Source organism: Taudactylus pleione, unplaced genomic scaffold (assembly GCF_031769625.1).
Source record: "Taudactylus pleione unplaced genomic scaffold, aTauple2 ptg000825l, whole genome shotgun sequence".
Lineage (NCBI taxonomy): Eukaryota > Metazoa > Chordata > Amphibia > Anura > Myobatrachidae > Taudactylus > Taudactylus pleione.
Genome location: NW_028285227.1, coordinates 531,061 through 549,729, shown reverse-complemented (window position 1 = coordinate 549,729; position 18,669 = coordinate 531,061). Strand labels below are relative to the sequence as shown.

Here is an 18,669-nt window from a genome sequence, read left to right as displayed (position 1 = left end):
TCGCAGAGTACAGAACCCGAGGCTGGAAGCCTTCCTCTAGCATCCAGCGTGTTCCTGTCACATATAAAGTCTTCTCTAAAAGTGTGAAATCTTCTGAGACCCATATCTCCTCCATAGTGTAATGTTCCAGATCCCATTGGCTGATCCAGTAGCGGAACCTTTGTGAAGGAGTCTTGGAACCCATTAGAGGATGAGTACGTAGAGTCTTGGTCCATTGGTGAAGAGTTTGGGTCATCGGGGCGAGCAGCCAGCCACAGCATCTGCCATCCTGGGCACGGTCACAAAGTTCACCGAGCAGTGGAGGTAAGGACACAGCTGCTCGTGGTCCTTCAGCACCTGACTTAGATGTTTCAGCTCATCGGTGAGTTTCCCGATCTCCCTTTTCAGTGAAGAGTTTTCCTGCTCGAGGCTCTCATATTCCTGGTAAATGAGGAAGGAAAAAAAAGGTGATGGTTTTGCAGAAGGGAATAAAGCAGATCGAGCTCAGAAATGGTCTTGGTCATTTTACACATTGGGCTTAACGCAAGGGAAAGTATATGACAGACCTTCATGGTACACACTGCTATGGGCTTTGAGCATAGGCATCATGTTGGAGGGTATGATCTTGGCATGTTCTCTGTATTCATGAAATGGTTATTTCTGAGCGTCAACTTGGCGGCAACACGCAAGAGCGCCATCTCATGGGCGTGTCATGGATGTGTCCTTGGCATGTAATGGTAAGAGCCTTGCTGAGGGTGTGCTATGTTTTGTGTTTATGCAGAATGTTGATAGCATAATGTTGACATGTTTTGAATCTCGACATTCAGGATGTCAACATGTATAGTATGTCAGCATGTTACATGTCGACAATGCAACTTCCCATTCACTTTTCATCTAAAGATAACCCTAATCCTAATCACAATGTAACCTCAATAGCAGCCGACACCTAACCCTAACCCTAATCACAGCATAACCTTAATAACTGCTTAACCCTAATCTAACCCTAATATAACTTTAACCCTAATAGCAGCCTAACCCTAATATAACCCTAACCCTAATCACAACATAACCTTAATACCAGCCTAACCCTAATCTAACCCTAACCCTAATATAACTCTAACCCTAATAGCAGCCTAACCCTAATCTAACCCTAACCCTAATATAACTCTAACCATAATAGCAGCCAAACCCTACTCTAACCCTAATAGCAGCCAAACCCTACTCTAACCCTAATATAACTCTAACCCTAATAGCAGCCAAACCCTAATCTAACCCTAATATAACTCTAACCATAATAGCAGCCTAACCCTAATCTAACCCTAACCCTAATATAACTCTAACCATAATAGCAGCCAAACCCTACTCTAACCCTAATAGCAGCCAAACCCTACTCTAACCCTAATAGCAGCCAAACCCTAATCTAACCCCAATATAACCCTAATCACAGCCCAACCCTAATCTAACCCTAACCCTAATATAACCCTAACCCTAATAGCAGCTAAACCCTAATCTAACCCTAATATAACTCTAACCCTAATAGCAGCCTAACCCTAATCTAACCCTAACCCTAATATAACTCTAACCCTAACAGCAGCCAAACTCTAATCTAACCCTAATATAACTCTAACCCTAATAGCAGCCAAACCTTAATCTAACCCTAATATAACACTAACCCTAATAGCAGCCAAACCCTAATCTAACCCTAATATAACTCTAACCCTAATAGCAGCCTAACCCTAATCTAACCCTAACCATAATATAACTCTAACCCTAATAGCAGCCTAACCCTAATCTAACCCTAACCCTAATATAACTCTAACCCTAATAGCATCTTAACCCTACTCTAACTCTAACCCTAATATAACTCTAACCCTAATAGCAGCCTAACCATAATCTAACCCTAATATAACCCTAATCACAGCATAACCTTAATAGCAGCCTAACCCTAATCTAACCCTAACCCTAATATAACTCTAACCCTAACAGCAGCCTAACCGTAATCTAACCCTAATATAACTCTAACCCTAATAGCAGCCAAACCCTAATCTAACCCTAATATAACTCTAACCCTAATAGCATCTTAACCCTACTCTAACTCTAACCCTAATATAACTCTAACTCTAATAGCAGCCTAACCGTAATCTAACCCTAATATAACTCTAACCCTAATAGCAGCCAAACCCTAATCTAACCCTAATATAACTCTAACCCTAATAGCAGCCTAACCCTAATCTAACCCTAACCATAATATAACTCTAACCCTAATAGCAGCCTAACCCTAATCTAACCCTAACCCTAATATAACTCTAACCCTAATAGCAGCTTAACCCTACTCTAACTCTAACCCTAATAGCAGCCTAACCGTAATCTAACCCCAATATAACCCTAATCACAGCATAACTTTAATAGCAGCCTAACCCTAATCTAACCCTAACCCTAATATAACTCTAATCCTAATAGCAGCCTAACCCTAATCTGACCCTAATATAACTCTAACCCTAATAGCAGCCAAACCCTAATCTAACCCTAATATAACTCTAACCCTAATAGCAGCCTAACCCTAATATAACCCTAACCATAATATAACTCTAACCCTAATAGCAGCCTAACCCTAATCTAACCCTAACCCTAATATAACTCTAACCCTAATATAACTCTAACCCTAATAGCAGCCAAACCCTAATCTAACCCTGATATAACTCTAACCCTAATAGCAGCCTAACCCTAATCTAACCCTGATATAACCCTAATATAACCCTAATAGCAGCCTAACCCTAATCTAACCCTAATATAACTCTGATATAACCCTAACCCTAATCACAGCATAACCTTAATAGCAGCCTAGCCGCCCTTATCTAACCCTAACCCTAAAATCGGGTGTCGACATTGTCAAAATGTCAACAGCCACAATGTCAGCACAAGACACACAATGCCAGTGTCGACATTGCGAATGCGAACATTCAGGCCATGTGATCATCTTGGTGTCATAAAAAACCACAACACAAACTGTTACATTAAGCATATTAGCAACATCAATGTTTTGGGAAGCACAGCCCTTTATCAGCTAGATAAAGAACGTTTCTGCCGTTATTATGTTTGGGTGTAGATCACTAGGTCTACAATAAAAAAGGTAGACAATGTTTAGGTAGACAAAACAAGTTAAACAGTAAATAGGTCGACAGGGTCTGAAGGTCAACACACTAAAGGTCGACTAGTAAGAAGGTTGACAGGGTCATTAGGTTGACACACAAATGGTCAACACAGAAATGGTGGACACATGTTTTTTGTTTTCTAGCCCTAATCTTCACCCTAACCCTAACCCTCCCCTTAGTGCCCGACTCTAACCCTCCCTCTTGGTGCCTAACCCTAACCCTCCGGTAAGTGCCTAACCCTCCGGTAAGTGCCTAACCCTAACCCTCCTGGTGCCTAACCCTAACCGTCGGAGCAAGTGCCTAACCCTAACCCTCTGGTAAGTGTATAACCCTAAAAAACATGTGTTGACCATTTTTGTGTCCAATTTAGTGTGTCGACCTTCAGACCCTGTCGACCTTCAGACCCTTTCAACCTATTGCCTGTCTAACTTGTATGGTCTACCTAAACATTGTCTACCTTTTTATTGTAGACCTAAAGACCGGATACCATTATGCTTAAGAATGTTTGTGCCACTTTTATGCTTATACATATTGAGTGCTGTGCTTTAAGAGACATATATATACAGTATATATATATATATATATATATACTGTACATACATACATACACACGCACACATACACATATCTGCACTTATATATATATATATATAATTTTATATATATATATATATATATACGTTAGCACTGTTTCAGTTTCATCCAGACCTCCTTCCAGCCTGGAGAACAGTCAGCAGTTGTTGGTATATTTGTGGAACAAACATTTTGTATTTACACCCATTCTGCAGAAGTGTAATATCCTAAACCAAGTAACCTGAGTACTTTGGCCTGAATAGGCTTCTAGCAGCGAAAGAGACTCTAATAAATAGTTTCTTAGTTCTATGGTATCTTGGAAGAAATCAGATTAGGGCCTTCCTATGACATCATAGCGTTCGCCTTATTTACCGCTCCTGTGACTCCTCACGCCTGGTGTCCTGACGCACTGGGTGGGCACCAGCATAGGACCCTCTGCCACTATTTGTACATATTGTTTCTCTATGCTGTAATACGCTGTGGCTGTCACTAACCATGCTCAAATGATCTGAACTGGTTCCCAATTCAGTCACATTTGTATCCAGTTTGGGTTCCGATACTGAGGCCCAGAGTTCACAGTTTAAAGTTTGAGTTTGTATTTAAAACAAAAAACTATAAAATGCTTAAATGTTTTTATTTCTTACTTGTTTTCAGGTGAACAGTGAATCTTGCTCTGTGTGCGCCCTCCGCATGGAGGAGCCCATTTATTAATGATCCAGTTTTTGACCGGATATAGGCCCTCATTCAGACCCACTCGCGAGCGGCTGTCCGCTCGCAAGTGGTCGATGGTCCCCACTGCGCATGCGCACGACGGAGGGAGCTCCGTCGTGCGCATGCGCGAGACCCGACGAGCGAAGGACTTTCCTTCGCTCGGAGTGTCTCATCAAAGGGGGCCTGCTGTCGATGGTGACTCACAGCTCGCCCCCTTTGGGAACGCCTACCGTCTGAAGCCGGCCCCATTGACATCACTAGTGATGTCAGTGGGAGTGATTTTGGCTCTGATAGAGCCAAAATCACTCCTGGCCTTGCGGTTGAAAAACCCAACCGCAGGCTTTTACTCGCAGTTTCGATGGTCCCGATGGTCAAGACCATCGCGACCATCTTGTTGCACGCTCGTATATGCTGTGGGTGGTGACTCACAGCTATACGAGCGTCCAGGAGGACGCTCTATATTAATGGAGGTGGGCCCTGATTCAGAGCGAGCGCTCTGGTCAGAGCGTCCGGCTCTGAATCAGGGCCATAGTTATAATTTCTTATTGTAGATATTGGCTGCAATAAGAGATAACGTATCGCTTGTATGTATCATTAATCACATCCAGAGACAGGGGCACTGACCACCTTACTGTCATTTTCAGGCCATGGTACTGCACATGTGTGGTGTACTTTTTGTGTGGTCACTTTCTGCAGAGTGTAGCTACAGTAACAATGGCCAACGCCATCTTCAGAGCATGGTAAATTCAGCAATAAAGCAGCCCCCTTAGAAACCTATGGGGGCTGCTTTTGCGATCAAATACTGTATGTGGTCCACTGTACATACAGTACATTTGTGGGATTCTTACTATTTGCAGGTACCCCCAATTTTAATTGATAAATGGGCCCTAGAAAGAGTTATACATATTATGTAATTAGCCTCATAAGCTAGAACTTTCAGGATGATCAAACGAACCAGTTAGCAAAATACTCTGGGACACATTGTAGCATTTCTCTGTGTCGCACTAGGTCACACGGCCCTGTAATAATTGCTGCCCTAATGTCAGTATCTGGGGAATCTTCATTGTTTCCAAAAATATCTGTAACATGTCTTGCGCTCGGGTGCAGCTGGATAGAGGCTTCTATTTGTTTGTTCTGTGATCGGTTGTGACACAATGAAGTTTAAGGCACCCAGCAAGATACAGACCCCAAAAGTGTAAAGTGTATCCCTGTGCTGTTTGTTGGTGGCAATTAGGGGAAATGATTGTCACCGTTAGCCATGAAGGAACCCCCATCTCTGCATCAGCCCAGGCTCCAGAACATACCGGTATCTCTTTCCGCCCTGCAGACGCACCACCCCAGTCTGGCGAAGGCTTCTGGTCGATTTTAAAGGCTCGTACAAATTCGCCTTGAAAAGCAAAAGGTTGTACTGAATGTCCAAATTGAGTCCTCAAACCCTCTCAGTGCATAGCGGGTCTGGTTCAGAGATGGACGCAAATCCCATCGCGATTGTAATTCCGTATGAAAAAATATGCTAATGATTTAGCTGATGTCTTGTACACTGATTCGCCACCTCCGGCATCTCACATCCGCCGCTCACGTACAAATTCGGAAGCATCGGTCGCACATTGAACCTTTCAGCAAGCCTATGCTGTCTGAGACCGAGCGGCTCTCCTAACACGCCTGGGACTCCCCAACTGCGAATACAGAGCCTCACCAGCGCACGCCCAGAAAATTGCATTTTTCTAACTACCCCCCATTATCTCCCCCAAACGCTGGCTACCTGTCACTCACTTTGTGAGTAAATCCTCTCTATGGCCTACATAGCTAACCCATTGCAGCGGCAAAAAGAGGCACCACTGCGCGTAGCATCGACATTGTGTCTATCTCTAAGGGAATGCCTGCGTTTGTGCAGCCACATCCTCCTACAAAACGGGGCGAGCTGTCACTCACCATCGACAGCCACCCTGTCTTGTAGCGAGCCCCGCAGCAACTGAAGCTCAGTCGGTTGTCGGGGCTCGCGCACGGGCACCCCGGACGCGGCGCAGGGCCCAAACTTCGAGCCGCTTGCGAGTGGCTCTAAATTAGGCCCATTGTGCGTAGGGCCACTCACCTATATTATACTGCAGAGTTTCACAGTTATATCACACTCAGTAGGCTTTAGGAACACACACAATGAGCACCCCTTAAGCACGAGCCCTAAAAATCGCAGTTGTGAGAGAATTACATCATGTTTCCACTCTATAATATTTTTGCGCCTTGTGATACCCATTGCTGTAACGTTGATCTGTGTGGCAAATACTTATAGTCACCTAAATCAAGGAGAGACTGAGGGGTATATTTACTAAAGTGGGGGGTTATAGAACTGGAGATGTTGCCCATAGCAACCAATCAGATTCTAGCTATTATCTTCTAGAAGGTGCTAGATAATTGAGTAAAATTACTTACTAAATAAGTAGAATCTGATTGGTTGCTATGGGCAACATCTTCACTTCTAAAAACCTGCACTTTAGTAAATATACCCCTGAGGGCGGGATGTACTAACACTAAAATGTGGTCAAACTTCCAATAACTGCCGTGTTCAGAGGTTTGACCTCATTTCCCATATTTATCAAGATCCAGAAAGCTAAACTTTTCTGAGCTTGTATCCGATCTAGACCTATGGGCTTTTTTTAAAATAATTACCTGAGAGGGCTCCAATATCCCCCGCGGTTCGCGCATAAACCCGGAAGCTCTAACACTGCAAAGTCTTATTGGGAGAGCTGTCCTTGCGGTTTTAATCGCAAAACTAGGAGCAGAACTATGGGAGACAATGGAGGCGCCTGTCGCCAGGCTCCAGCACTGAAGGGGCACCTCCTCCATTGTCCACAACATATTCACCCCACTTAGGGCTGTAACTATGTACCCGGAGCGTAGCGTCACGGCTGCCCAATACATGGCACCCCTTCCCGGCACCTGAGAAGCCACCATACACTAGTGGAGAGCTCCATATCAGACCATCAGCTGCTGCCTTCGTCTATCTATAGCCTGTCTGCATACGATTTGCTACATTACAGTGTCAGCGGCTGTGGCGGGGAGGGGGGGGGGCACCAAATTATACCTTGCCTCCAGGTATCTACAATGAACTTACGCCGCTACACAAAAGTACATGCATATGGCGTTAATAAACGCCGTTATACATGTGGTAACTGGCAGGGTGTATGGAATTCAAAATGCGATGAATGATACATCCCGCCTTGAGGTGTCTATATACGAAGCATTGGAGACAGATAAAGTGGACGGAGATAAAGTACCAACCAATCAGCTCCTAACTGTCACTTTACAGGAAGTGTTTGAAAAATGACAGGAGCTGATTGGTTGGTACTTTATCTATCTCCATCGTATCTCTCTCCAAGGTTTTAGTACATAGATCCCTGAATGAGGTCCTTTAAGATGCTGCTATTGGACAGACATTACGCTGGAACACCTGGATATGGATCTGGTTTTAGTGGTCATTAAAGCATTGAGGCACTATGTTTTTTATCTGTTATAGCGTTTATCACGTTGCAATGATCAAACGCCATTATTCACTTTATTATTCAATCAGCTTCTAGCTGCCATTTGTTGGTATATGAAGTGCGCTACTGCGCTACCACCATGATGCTCCATATCTGAAGCATCTGTACCTTAACCAAGATGGCCGCCATTAGGTAGTCACCGCATGCCGGCGCCATCTTGGATCAGTGCATTTGAGCACCACAGTACTACACAGATGTGTAGAACCTAGTTCCATCGGGGATCTGTTATATCCTGCTGCACCGCCTACATACATGACCGGACGGCCCGCTGTGTGCTCCGCTGTGTGCTCCGCTGTGTGCTCTGCTGTGTGTGTATACATTAGAGATGTGCGGTTCGGTTTTACTCGGATTTACTCGAATATGTTCGGATCTCAAAAACGGCATCATATTGGCTATCCGACTGTCACATGTTTTGGATAGCCAATAAGAGAAATCCGAACTAATCCGAACTTGCGTTAATATGGCGATAAGAACTGAATAAAACCGACCCCGCGCAGCTCTGTATACATAACATATCTGTGAGTACGGCTGTACAACACTGGTTCAGTGCAATAAACCCAAGCTCCTAGCTATGTCTATCCGGCTGGTGTGTCTACAGCAATACTTTCCGCTGCTGTCTGCTATTTACTAACTGTGTAACTGTATACCACAAATTACTGCACACATATCAACACCATTATAGAATGTACTGGATAAATGATAGTTAGAAGCTGATTTGGTTGCTATGGGCAACTTTTCCACTCCTTAGAAGGTTTGATATATTTCCCCCAATATCTGAGGCACAAGATGGTGGATGATCCCTCTAACACGCCAGTGACACGTATTTCGTCACACAAGCTGGAACGCCCGCGTCCTGAGCCCGGGCATCTGGCTGGCGGGCGTCTGTTGTTCCCGCATGCACAGCAAATGTTGAACAGACCACAGTTACTGTACCTCGTGTAGTTTGTCTGCTTTTTGCGTCTGTTTCTTGCGGCTCCTCTGGGCGGCCACTCTGTTTTTTTCCCTTCTTCGCACCTTTCTATCGCTCATATCTGACCCCTGCAAAAGAAATTGGTGTAAGAGATGCGCACGGGTGCCCATTGCAGGATACAACACACATTCATGTATCTATTCCTGAACATCAGTCCCTGCCTGCTACAGGTACAGGTTTTACTGCAGGTGAAAGGGGCGTGGCTCGTGGAACAGGGTGTGTCCATGGGGGTGTGGTTCAGAGGCATGAAGGTGTGGCTTGGCAGACCGGGTGTGGTCAGAGTGGACAAGGTGAAGTGTGGACCATTTTTTGGGCCCATTTATCAACGAGTTTTATCATTCACAACGAGTGATAAAACTCTCTGTGAATGATAATGGCGCTCCAGCCAATTAGCTCCCAACTGTCATCTGTTTGAAAACTGACAGTTGGAAGGCGATTGGCTGGAGCACCATTTATCATACACAGTGAGTTTTATCACTCATATGACAATACTCGTTGATACATTTATCTGGAAAGTTGGCAATTACACATTTTTAATAGAGTTGAATAAGTCCCAGTTTAGAGCAAACTTCCTGCTGATACCTGGGCACTGACCATATAATAGATACAAAAAGGAGGGACCAACAATATACCCCATGCACTGCTCTGTCTCTGTATAAAATAAATGTTTGGTTGAAGTTAATGCTGCACAAGGTGTCACACCAGTTACTGGATCCTGGAGGGTCACATACTTTTTCGAACGAAGAAGCTTAAGGGGCGATCCAATCAGTCACAGACCCTCCAACATGACCCCTTCCACCAGGTACAAAATCCAGCCACCTGTGGGGAAACACCCCTCTCATCTATTACCTAGCTCAACACAGGTGGCTGCAATCATTAATTAGATGGGAAGTCCAGGAGCAGAGCATTGTGTACCTGGTGAGAGGGGTCATGTTGGAGGGCTGGCAGTCATAATGGTATTGGTATGTATTACCGCCGGCCACATGCCCAGCAGGGGAGAAGATCCCGACTGCTGCTAAAGGTAAGTAATCCTAATCTCCTCCCCCCTAACTCTAAACCTCCCTTAGGGGTGCCTAACCCTAACCTCCCCCCAGTGCCAAACCCTAATCCCCCCACTAAGTGCCTAAACCTAACCCCCCTTCCCCGATGCCTAAACCTAAGTCTCCCGGGGGGGTTGACTAACCCTAACCCCTCCTTTCCCTATCCTAAACCAAACCCTCCCGGGGTGCTGCCTAACCCTAAGTCCCCCTCGGGAGCCCTAAACCTAACCCTCCCTCCCCGCGGCTGTCCGCGCCCGTCGTAGGTAAACTGCCAGGATTAGACAGTCAGAAAGCCGGCGGTCTGGGTAGCTAGGCACATCACTGAGAATTACAGCAGAGAATCATCGTTCATTTTCCTGCGTACCCCTAGTGAATAATGTCACAGTTACGGTTAGAGGCGGATTTTAATTAGGGGTTGCAGGGCTGCAGCATTCTCCCAGTAAAATTCGCCACCTCAGTGAGCCAGTTGCAGTTTGTGACCGCACTGGCTACACTGAGACTTCCCATTGGAAGTGCTACCTGCCAATCACACACAGAAAAGGAAGGTTACAGGAGGAGGTGTTTTCTACCCCCAGGACTGCCAGTCTGGGCTGCGATTAGCTGAGAGAGAGAGAGTGCAGCCCTACCCAGGTTCAGCCGATGGTGTCTCTAGAAGCCGGTGTTATGTGCATGCACAGCGCCACAGCCACTTGGCGCCTGCCAAATCCACCATGCAGGTGCCAGGATCCAGCCGCCCGGCCCAGGTCTGCAGCAGCTCCTCCTATCCTCTGACCTACACTGCATGTCGCAGCACCGACAGCGGCTGCTCCCCTCATTTAAGAGAGTAGGAGCCGCTGCAGGTTGCAATGTGCCACAGTTATGAGCGTTCCCATGGCACATTGCTCGCATCACTCTCCCGGAATGTTGGTTAATTTTGATCAGTAAATGAATAAAACTCTATGTAATTTTGTGTGTTATTCACTTACAGAACCTCTCTGCCTGTCTGTTATTATTATTACCCAGTATGATCTTATTACTATTTTGTTCCCAATTGTAAGGCGCAACCCAATATGCTGGCACTACGTAAGTAACTGAGCCCTGGGCGGCAGCCCTGACTCCCTGCCCACATGAGGACACTGCCCCAGTCACACGCAGCCTGGCGCTTCCTAATATAATCACACAACAGACAGGGCACTGCCCCCCACATCACCAGATCTTTCACCTTCTGAAGGACTTAGATACGTTCATTGACAGAGTGTATCCATAACACCCTTCCGCTCATAAATGGCATTTATACTTCAAGGGAATAGGTAACAGGAGGACACACGGCACAGGCCAAACATACTCCAAATACAGCCGGGGTATTAAACACCAAACACGTTCTGTGCGTGAGGAGTATGTGACATGAGGAACGTGTAGGGGCTGCCGGCAGGGTCTGTACATCTTTATCCACACACTTCAAATCATTTCCATGGAATTTGTTCTAGATAAGGGGGAAATAAATGTCACTAGGTAGATGCACTCTATCATATATATATATATATATATATATGTACCTAATAATAATAATAATAATAATAATAATAATAATAATAATAATAGTAAGTAGTAGGTCACTAATTTCTTTATTTAGATGACACCTAGGGGTAAAAGTGATGTTGCCCATAGCCAGGGCTGCCACCTGAAATTGTGGGGCTCGGTACTAATAAAATATTCAGGGCCCCCCTGGGGAAGAGCATAGGGCAGCGAAGGCTGAACCTTATTGGGGGAGGGGGCAGGGTAGGAAAGGCTGGAGAATGGGGAGGCACATGGGAGGGAGGGCTGTTAGGAGTAGGGGAGAGGCACAGGGCAGGGGAGGCTGTCTGGACTTGGGGGGGCGGACGCGCAGTTAAAGGCTGACTGCATTAGGAGGACCTATGTACTGGTCCGGAGAGAGCGGGGACCCAGGTTGCAGGGCCACAGCAGTGCAGTTATGCATCGGCAGCCAGCAAGAAAGCGTTGGTGGCATTTCAAATACGGCACTGGCCACGAGCCAATCACAGCTCGCGGACCGACAGCCAATCAGGAGCAGCCACTGCTGATTGGCTGCTCGCGGACCGACAGCCAATCAGGGGCGGCCGCTGCTGATTGGCTGCTCGCGGGACAACCAATCAGGGGTGGCCACTCCTGATTGGGTGCTGTTCTGAGAGCTCCAATTGGCTCGCGACTGGCAACTTATTTGAAATGCTGCCAGTGCCTGCGCTGCGTCTTCCCCATTAATGCTGACCACCGGGCCCCCTCTCTCTCCGGGCCCGGGACTACAGGCCCGGCAGTCCCCCCCTGATGGCGGCCCTGCCCATAGCAACCAATCAGATTCTACTTAACATTTAACTAGCACCTTCTAGAAGATAATAGCTAGAATCTGACTGGTTGCTATGGGCAATGTCACTTTTAAGACTCACTTCTAAAAACTCTCACTAAATTTACCCCCTAGTATTCTTTTTGTCTTTCCTAGGGTTCAGACTTTGCACCATGCTTTAATCATGGACATAATGGAGCAGATGAGTATTTGTTGTTGTTATTGATGTTTTTGTATTTCTTGGAGACTGTGGGGAACTCACATCTTTCATACATGTAAACTAGTTTTCGAAACATTGTTGAAGGAACAGAAACTTCGTCTGTCTTATGATCAGCATAAAAGACTAGGGGGGTACATTTACTAAAGTGAGAGTTTTTAGAATTGGAGATGTTGCCCATAGCAACCAATCAGATTCTAGCTATTATCTTCTAGAACAGGGGTGGGGAAGCTCAGGCCCGGGGGCCGTATAAGGCGCGTGGAATCATTTGGTCTGGCCCTCTGAGCTTTTTTCTGCTGTCTCAGCTGGCTATAGAGTGCCTAGAATGTCCTCCTGCAGCCAGAATCTATGCAGTAGTGCCGCCTGGGGCGTCCTTAGGACGCTTCAGGCGGTCACACCGCTGCCCTTACAGCTCCCCGGAGCATCCTCAGGATGCCTCGGGCATTGCTGTAATCACCAGCCAGGGGCGTATCTATACTGTGTGCAGGGTGTGCGGGGAACACGGGCCCCTGGGTCCAGGGGGGCCCCGCACCGCACACCTTGCACCCATAGATTTACTTACCTCTCCGGAGTCCCACGTCGGCGTTGGGGTCCGGCGCTGTAAAAATGACTGGAAAATGGCTACCGCGGCCATTTTCCTATCGTTTGCACATGCGCAGTACAGGGAAAATGGCGTCCGTGGCCATTTTCCCAGTGACCAGCGCATCCTCTATAGACTCTGGGCGCACTCTAATGCCTAGAGTCTATAACTCCGTCGGTGGCCGCGCACAGCTCAGTGCTCTAACGGCCGCCGGACAGAGAGGAGGGGGCCCATGTCGGAGACTGCACACGGGCCCCCTCCTCTCTAGAAATGCCCCTGTCACCAGCGATTGTGGCCCCGCCTCATGTGACATCACACGGAGGGGGTGTGGTCTGCACCGGACCCACGAATAATGTCATATATATCAAAATTGGCCCTCGGCAGATAAAAGGTTCCCCACCCGTGTTCTAGAAGGTTCTAGTAAATGTTAAGTAGAATTTGATTGGTTGCTATGGGCAACATCTCCACTCTAAAAACCTGCACTTTAGTAAATGTACCCCTAATAGTATTCTCTATTCCTTTATGTGTAATCACATAATCATTGTTTTGTGAATTACAAGCAGGGCCATCGGGAGATCTGTGTGTGTGCCCGGTACGGGGGGTGATGTGGCCAAGCCTGTCTGCGGGCATGACCATGCCCTGTTACAAATACCAAGGCTCCCTTCACATGCTGCAGGGGCTCGGACCCGGGATCATTGGTGGGTGGAGGAGGGCACTGCCCTCAAGTTTTGAATAAAAATTTGCATAGGTATCTACTGATAGTTGTATCACAAACCAGATGCAGCGCCCATTGAACCTGTACAATCCATTTCCCTGAGGAAGGCCAATGGTAAAATGCATTTTTGGTTTGACCCCACACTGTAGGTTTCTCTTCTATTGGGGGAGATGTACTATGCTCTGTATAGTGATAAATTGGAGAGAGATAAAATACCAGCCACTCAGCTCCTCACTGTCATGTTACAGGCTGTGTTTGAAAAATGACAGTTAGGAGCTGATTGGGTGGTAGTTTATCTCTCTCCAATTTATCACTTTCCAGAACTTAGAACATCTGCCTCCTGGTCTGTCCAGTGTCCGTCAATGCAATGGGAGCCATCTAGGGGCACATCCCTGCTCGTACTGCACATGACAAATAAAGGAACAGGTCATTCTTGATTATTATAAACATAAAAATGACAAAAATATATATATTGTCACAATATCAGGTCAAGTGGTGCCGTCTCCTGGGTTAAACATCAGCACTTCTCTTGCAGCAGTCGATTAATAGCACGCTAGTCCACTGTCTTGGTACAAGTAGCCACGGCTAGTTCTATTTAGCAACACAAAATAAACAAAACATAAAAATAAATCCTCACCTGTCCGGCACTAACTATACAGAAGTCTCCCTCTCTAAGGGGGGTGGACCTAATGTCCAACTCACACAAAAAGGCATTAAAATACAGCACACATAAAACCATAGAAGTGTCTATTAACAGGTCTGTCAGCCTGCTCCCTAGGTAGTGAAAGACTGCTCAGAGAAACTGGCACACCTTTTCTCAGCCTCTCACAGGTGGTCTGCCAATCAAAGACGCTCATTACCTGGATGGTTACCACACAGAATTTAAGAACCTGGGACATACTGTATATACCTCCCATCAACAACTTCCCCAGTGTTTTTGTCTATATATATATATATATATATATATATATATATATATATATATAAACTATTGACATTACTAGTGTATTTTGTTGGGATTCATGAATCATTAAATGTATGGGGGTTTTTTACTGCTTTTGATACGGACTGATATTTCCACAAGTCTTGGCTACGCAGGAACCTATTACTTTTTCGCAAGAAACAAGCTAAAAAAAAAATTAGTCTCCCCGGTTTCTGTCTGCAGGGAGGGACTGTCCCCAGCATCTGTTACACAGAACTAATATCTAACGCCTGATCGTTCACAGAACTATCTGCTTACATGGAAACCAGGGGATTGGGGGAAGAGATAAAGCCGGCAGATGTATTCTCTGAAATCTGCTCATTAACTGTAAAGTCTTTTCCCTTAATGCAATCTTACTCTAAATATTGCTATTAACGAAATTATCAGCCTCCCGTTTTGCTTATAGGCTTCAATGGGTACAGTAGTAACCTGAGAGCGTTCGTCATTGTGTCCTTATATGATTTGTGCAGTTGTGTGTGTGCATTTTGGGTTGCATTTAGATATCAAAATAATTCCTAGCACGAAATGATTGCAGGCGTCCTTCCGTCCCATCGTGATCGTGGCCCCAGGTCAGGGGAATCTATGTGAAAGCGCTGTGTGGCTTTTATATAGTGTCACTATAGTAACTGGCACTGTCACAGGGGTCTATTTACTAAGCAGTGGGCCTGATTCAGAGCTGAACGCTCTGACCAGAGCGCTCGCTCTGAATCAGGGCCCTCCTACCTGTTTTTGGAGCGGCCTCATGGACGCTCATATAGCTGTGGGTTACCACCCACAGCTATAGCGAGCGTCCATGATGATGGTCGCGATGGTCAAAGACCATCACGACCATCGGGCTTGCGACGAGACCCTGTGGTAGGGTCTCGCTTCCGCAAGCCCAGGAGTGATTTTGGCTCTATCAGAGCCAAAATCACTCCCACTGACATCACTACTGATGTCAGTGGGGCCGGACTCAGACGGTAGGCGTTCCCATGGGAACGCCTCTGTCTGGCAGTCACGCCCCCGGCACGCCCACCAAAGGGGGCGTGCTGTCAATCAACATCGACAGCACGCCCCCTTTGGTGCGAGACCCGGAGCGACGGAGAGCCCGTCGCTATCCGGGTCTCGCGCATGCGCATGACGGAGCTCCCTCCGTCATGCACATGCGCAGTGGGGTAACATCGACCCGTTTGCGAGCGTCCTTTGCTCGCGAACGGGTCTGAATGACCCCCAGTGTTAGGAGACAGAGTGAAAAGTGATAAGAGTGATAAGGTACCAGCCAATCAGCTCCCAACTGCCATCTCACAGGCTGTGTTTGAAAAATGACAGTTGGGAGCTGGTTGGCTGGCACCTTATCACTTTCTTATCACTTTTCACTCTGTCTCCTAACACTGCTTAGTAAACAGACCCCTACAGTGTATAGTAAGAACAAAGCTGTTTCCATGACAATGGGACAATGGTTGTCATGAATAAAACCTGTCCACCTGGTCTGACTTTTTGTGTTATGTTTGTGCTCTTGTGGGTGTTCGGTTTCTTTTTTTGTGGTCTTTCTTCTTTATGCTTCGTAAGTATTAGCAATAGTGATATGTCTGCCCTGTGCATTGCTGAATTCTGTCACTGGTCCCCAACACAACTACTCGGATACTGATTCGCGGATCCATCACTCTTCCTTCTTTATATTTCTTTTAAGTCCTCCTGCCTCCAATTTCAGAGCGCGACCCCATGTTTTATAAGAAGTATTAAGAGAGGAGAGGCGGGAGTACAGTCTCCGTCCGAGTCCCCTCCACTCTAGCCGGCAGCGCAAGTGAGTAGCCCCCACGCTGTGCCTTGAGTCTACTACACATGTGCATGTCTCCGGCAAAATGGCACGGCAGCCATATTCCTGGAGATCTTCCTGTTATACATGCGGCAGCCGAACCATTATCCAGGTGATTTCTGCAGCGTGCCCCCAATATCTACGCGGGACTCCGGAGAGGTATTGAAGAACGTGGGTGCAGGGTGTGTGACGAGGCCCCCCTCAGGCCACTGAGTAGCCAATTTCCCGAACTAGATGAGTACGTTTCTTCTATTTGAATGTTTATATCAACTATGTCCCTTCTCTTCTCTAAGCTGTTCATGTCCCTGATACATGTTGTTATTCAGCAAATGCACTATATTAGGAGCCCTTCTCTCATATTATTATCTTTTTTTATACAGCATCCTGGTCTCATTGCAGATCACCCTCAGATGGCCGTTAGACACATTGCGCATATGGAGACATTATCGGAGGTGAGGGGGTCTTGCAATCCCCTCTCCCATAGCCTCCGTCCTCCGCTAAAGTGTTTTGGGCACTGACACGGCATGCATGCACATTGTGGAGGAGTCTTTCCAAAATACGAAAGACTCCTTGCTTTGTGCCGGGAGTTTTATTCTAGTTGTTCTCACAAACATTGTTCCCAGTATAAATTTGAATACACACTTATGGATACTATGCTGTAAACGGTAATACCTGTCATGATCTGGATTGGTAATAATTGCGGCACATCCGTGATTAGTACTACTAATGCCCCAAAGTTATGTATCTGAGATTAGAGAAGAGCCTTTAGTGTTACCAGTCCTAGACCTATAGAATTAGCTGCGTTACTTACCTCCTCCCAGTCAGCCCGGCTACGCATGCGTCACTCAAGGTCATGCATGCGCACAGCCGCCGGGGAGTCCATGAGACGGCGGCGGAGGGATCCGCTCGGATCCCTCTTGGCATCTCCAGAACTCCTTCCCATAGAAAGGAGCGGGGCTACAGGAGCAAGCATCGTCTGAAGATGGCGCTTGTTCTGGGAAGCAAACTCCGAAAACTTTCAGTTTTTGGATTTTGCTGAATATTAGGAGGTCCCCTAATGATGAATGGCCCGGTCACCTAAATATGCTGAAACTAGTGTTTCCACATGGTTACCAGGCCATTTATCGTTTGATGAATAGGACCCAAAGTCTTCCAATTATTTGACCCCTCCACTCTGCACAAGATCTGCGTCTCTTATCCACACTCATCACCTGCTCCCTTTTACAGTTAAAGGACTGTGCTCAGGCTGCACCCTCTCTGTGGAATGCTCTCCCTCACACAATATGACTTTCCACTAGTATCCAAACCTTCAAACATTCCATGAAAAATCATCTATTCATGCAGCTTATTGTATTCCAGTACAACCCAATATCAATCAGCAATTACACCCAATTACATAACCACTATACAGCACACACATATCCTCAATAAGCTATCCTACCCAATTACATCCCCACTATACAGTACACACATATCCTCCATAAGCCATCCAACCCAATTACATCCCCTCTATGCAGCCCAAACATATCATCCATAATCTATCCTACCCAATTACATCCCCGCTTTACAGCACACACATATCCGCCATAAGCTATCCTACCCAATTACATCCCCTATATACAGCACACATATCCTCCATAAGCTATCCAACCCAATTACATCCCCTCTATACAGCACACACACATATCCTCCATAAGCTATCCTACCCAATTACATCCCTTCTATACAGCACACACATAACCTCCATAAGCTATCCTACCCAATTACATCCCCTCTATACAGCCCACACACATAATCTGTATAAGCTATCCTACCCAATTACATCCCCACTATACAGCCCACACATATCCTCCATAAGGTATCCTACCCAATTACATTCCCTCTACACAGCACACACATAACCTACATAAGCTATCCTACCCAATTACATCCCCTCTATACAGCACATACATATCCTCCATAAGCTATCCTACCCAATTACATCCCCTCTATACAGCAAACACATATATCCTGCAAAAGCTATCCTACCTAATTACATCCCCTCACTATACAGCACACACATATCCTCTATAAGCTATCCTACCAAGTTACATCCCACTATA

At 46.2% G+C, this 18,669-nt stretch overlaps 1 protein-coding gene across 1 annotated transcript in view; it reads right to left on the bottom strand.

Moving 5' to 3' along the window:
* Positions 1-231: 231 nt before the first annotated feature.
* Positions 232-18,669, bottom strand: part of BATF3 (basic leucine zipper ATF-like transcription factor 3) — an 80,872-nt gene continuing 62,434 nt past the window's right edge. Inside the window, exons 2-3 of the mRNA XM_088458323.1 lie at positions 8,885-8,989; positions 232-420 (exon numbers count right to left, since the gene is read on the bottom strand). Of these exons, the coding sequence (XP_088314449.1) occupies positions 232-420; positions 8,885-8,989 (294 nt within the window). The remainder of the gene's footprint in view (positions 421-8,884; positions 8,990-18,669) is intronic.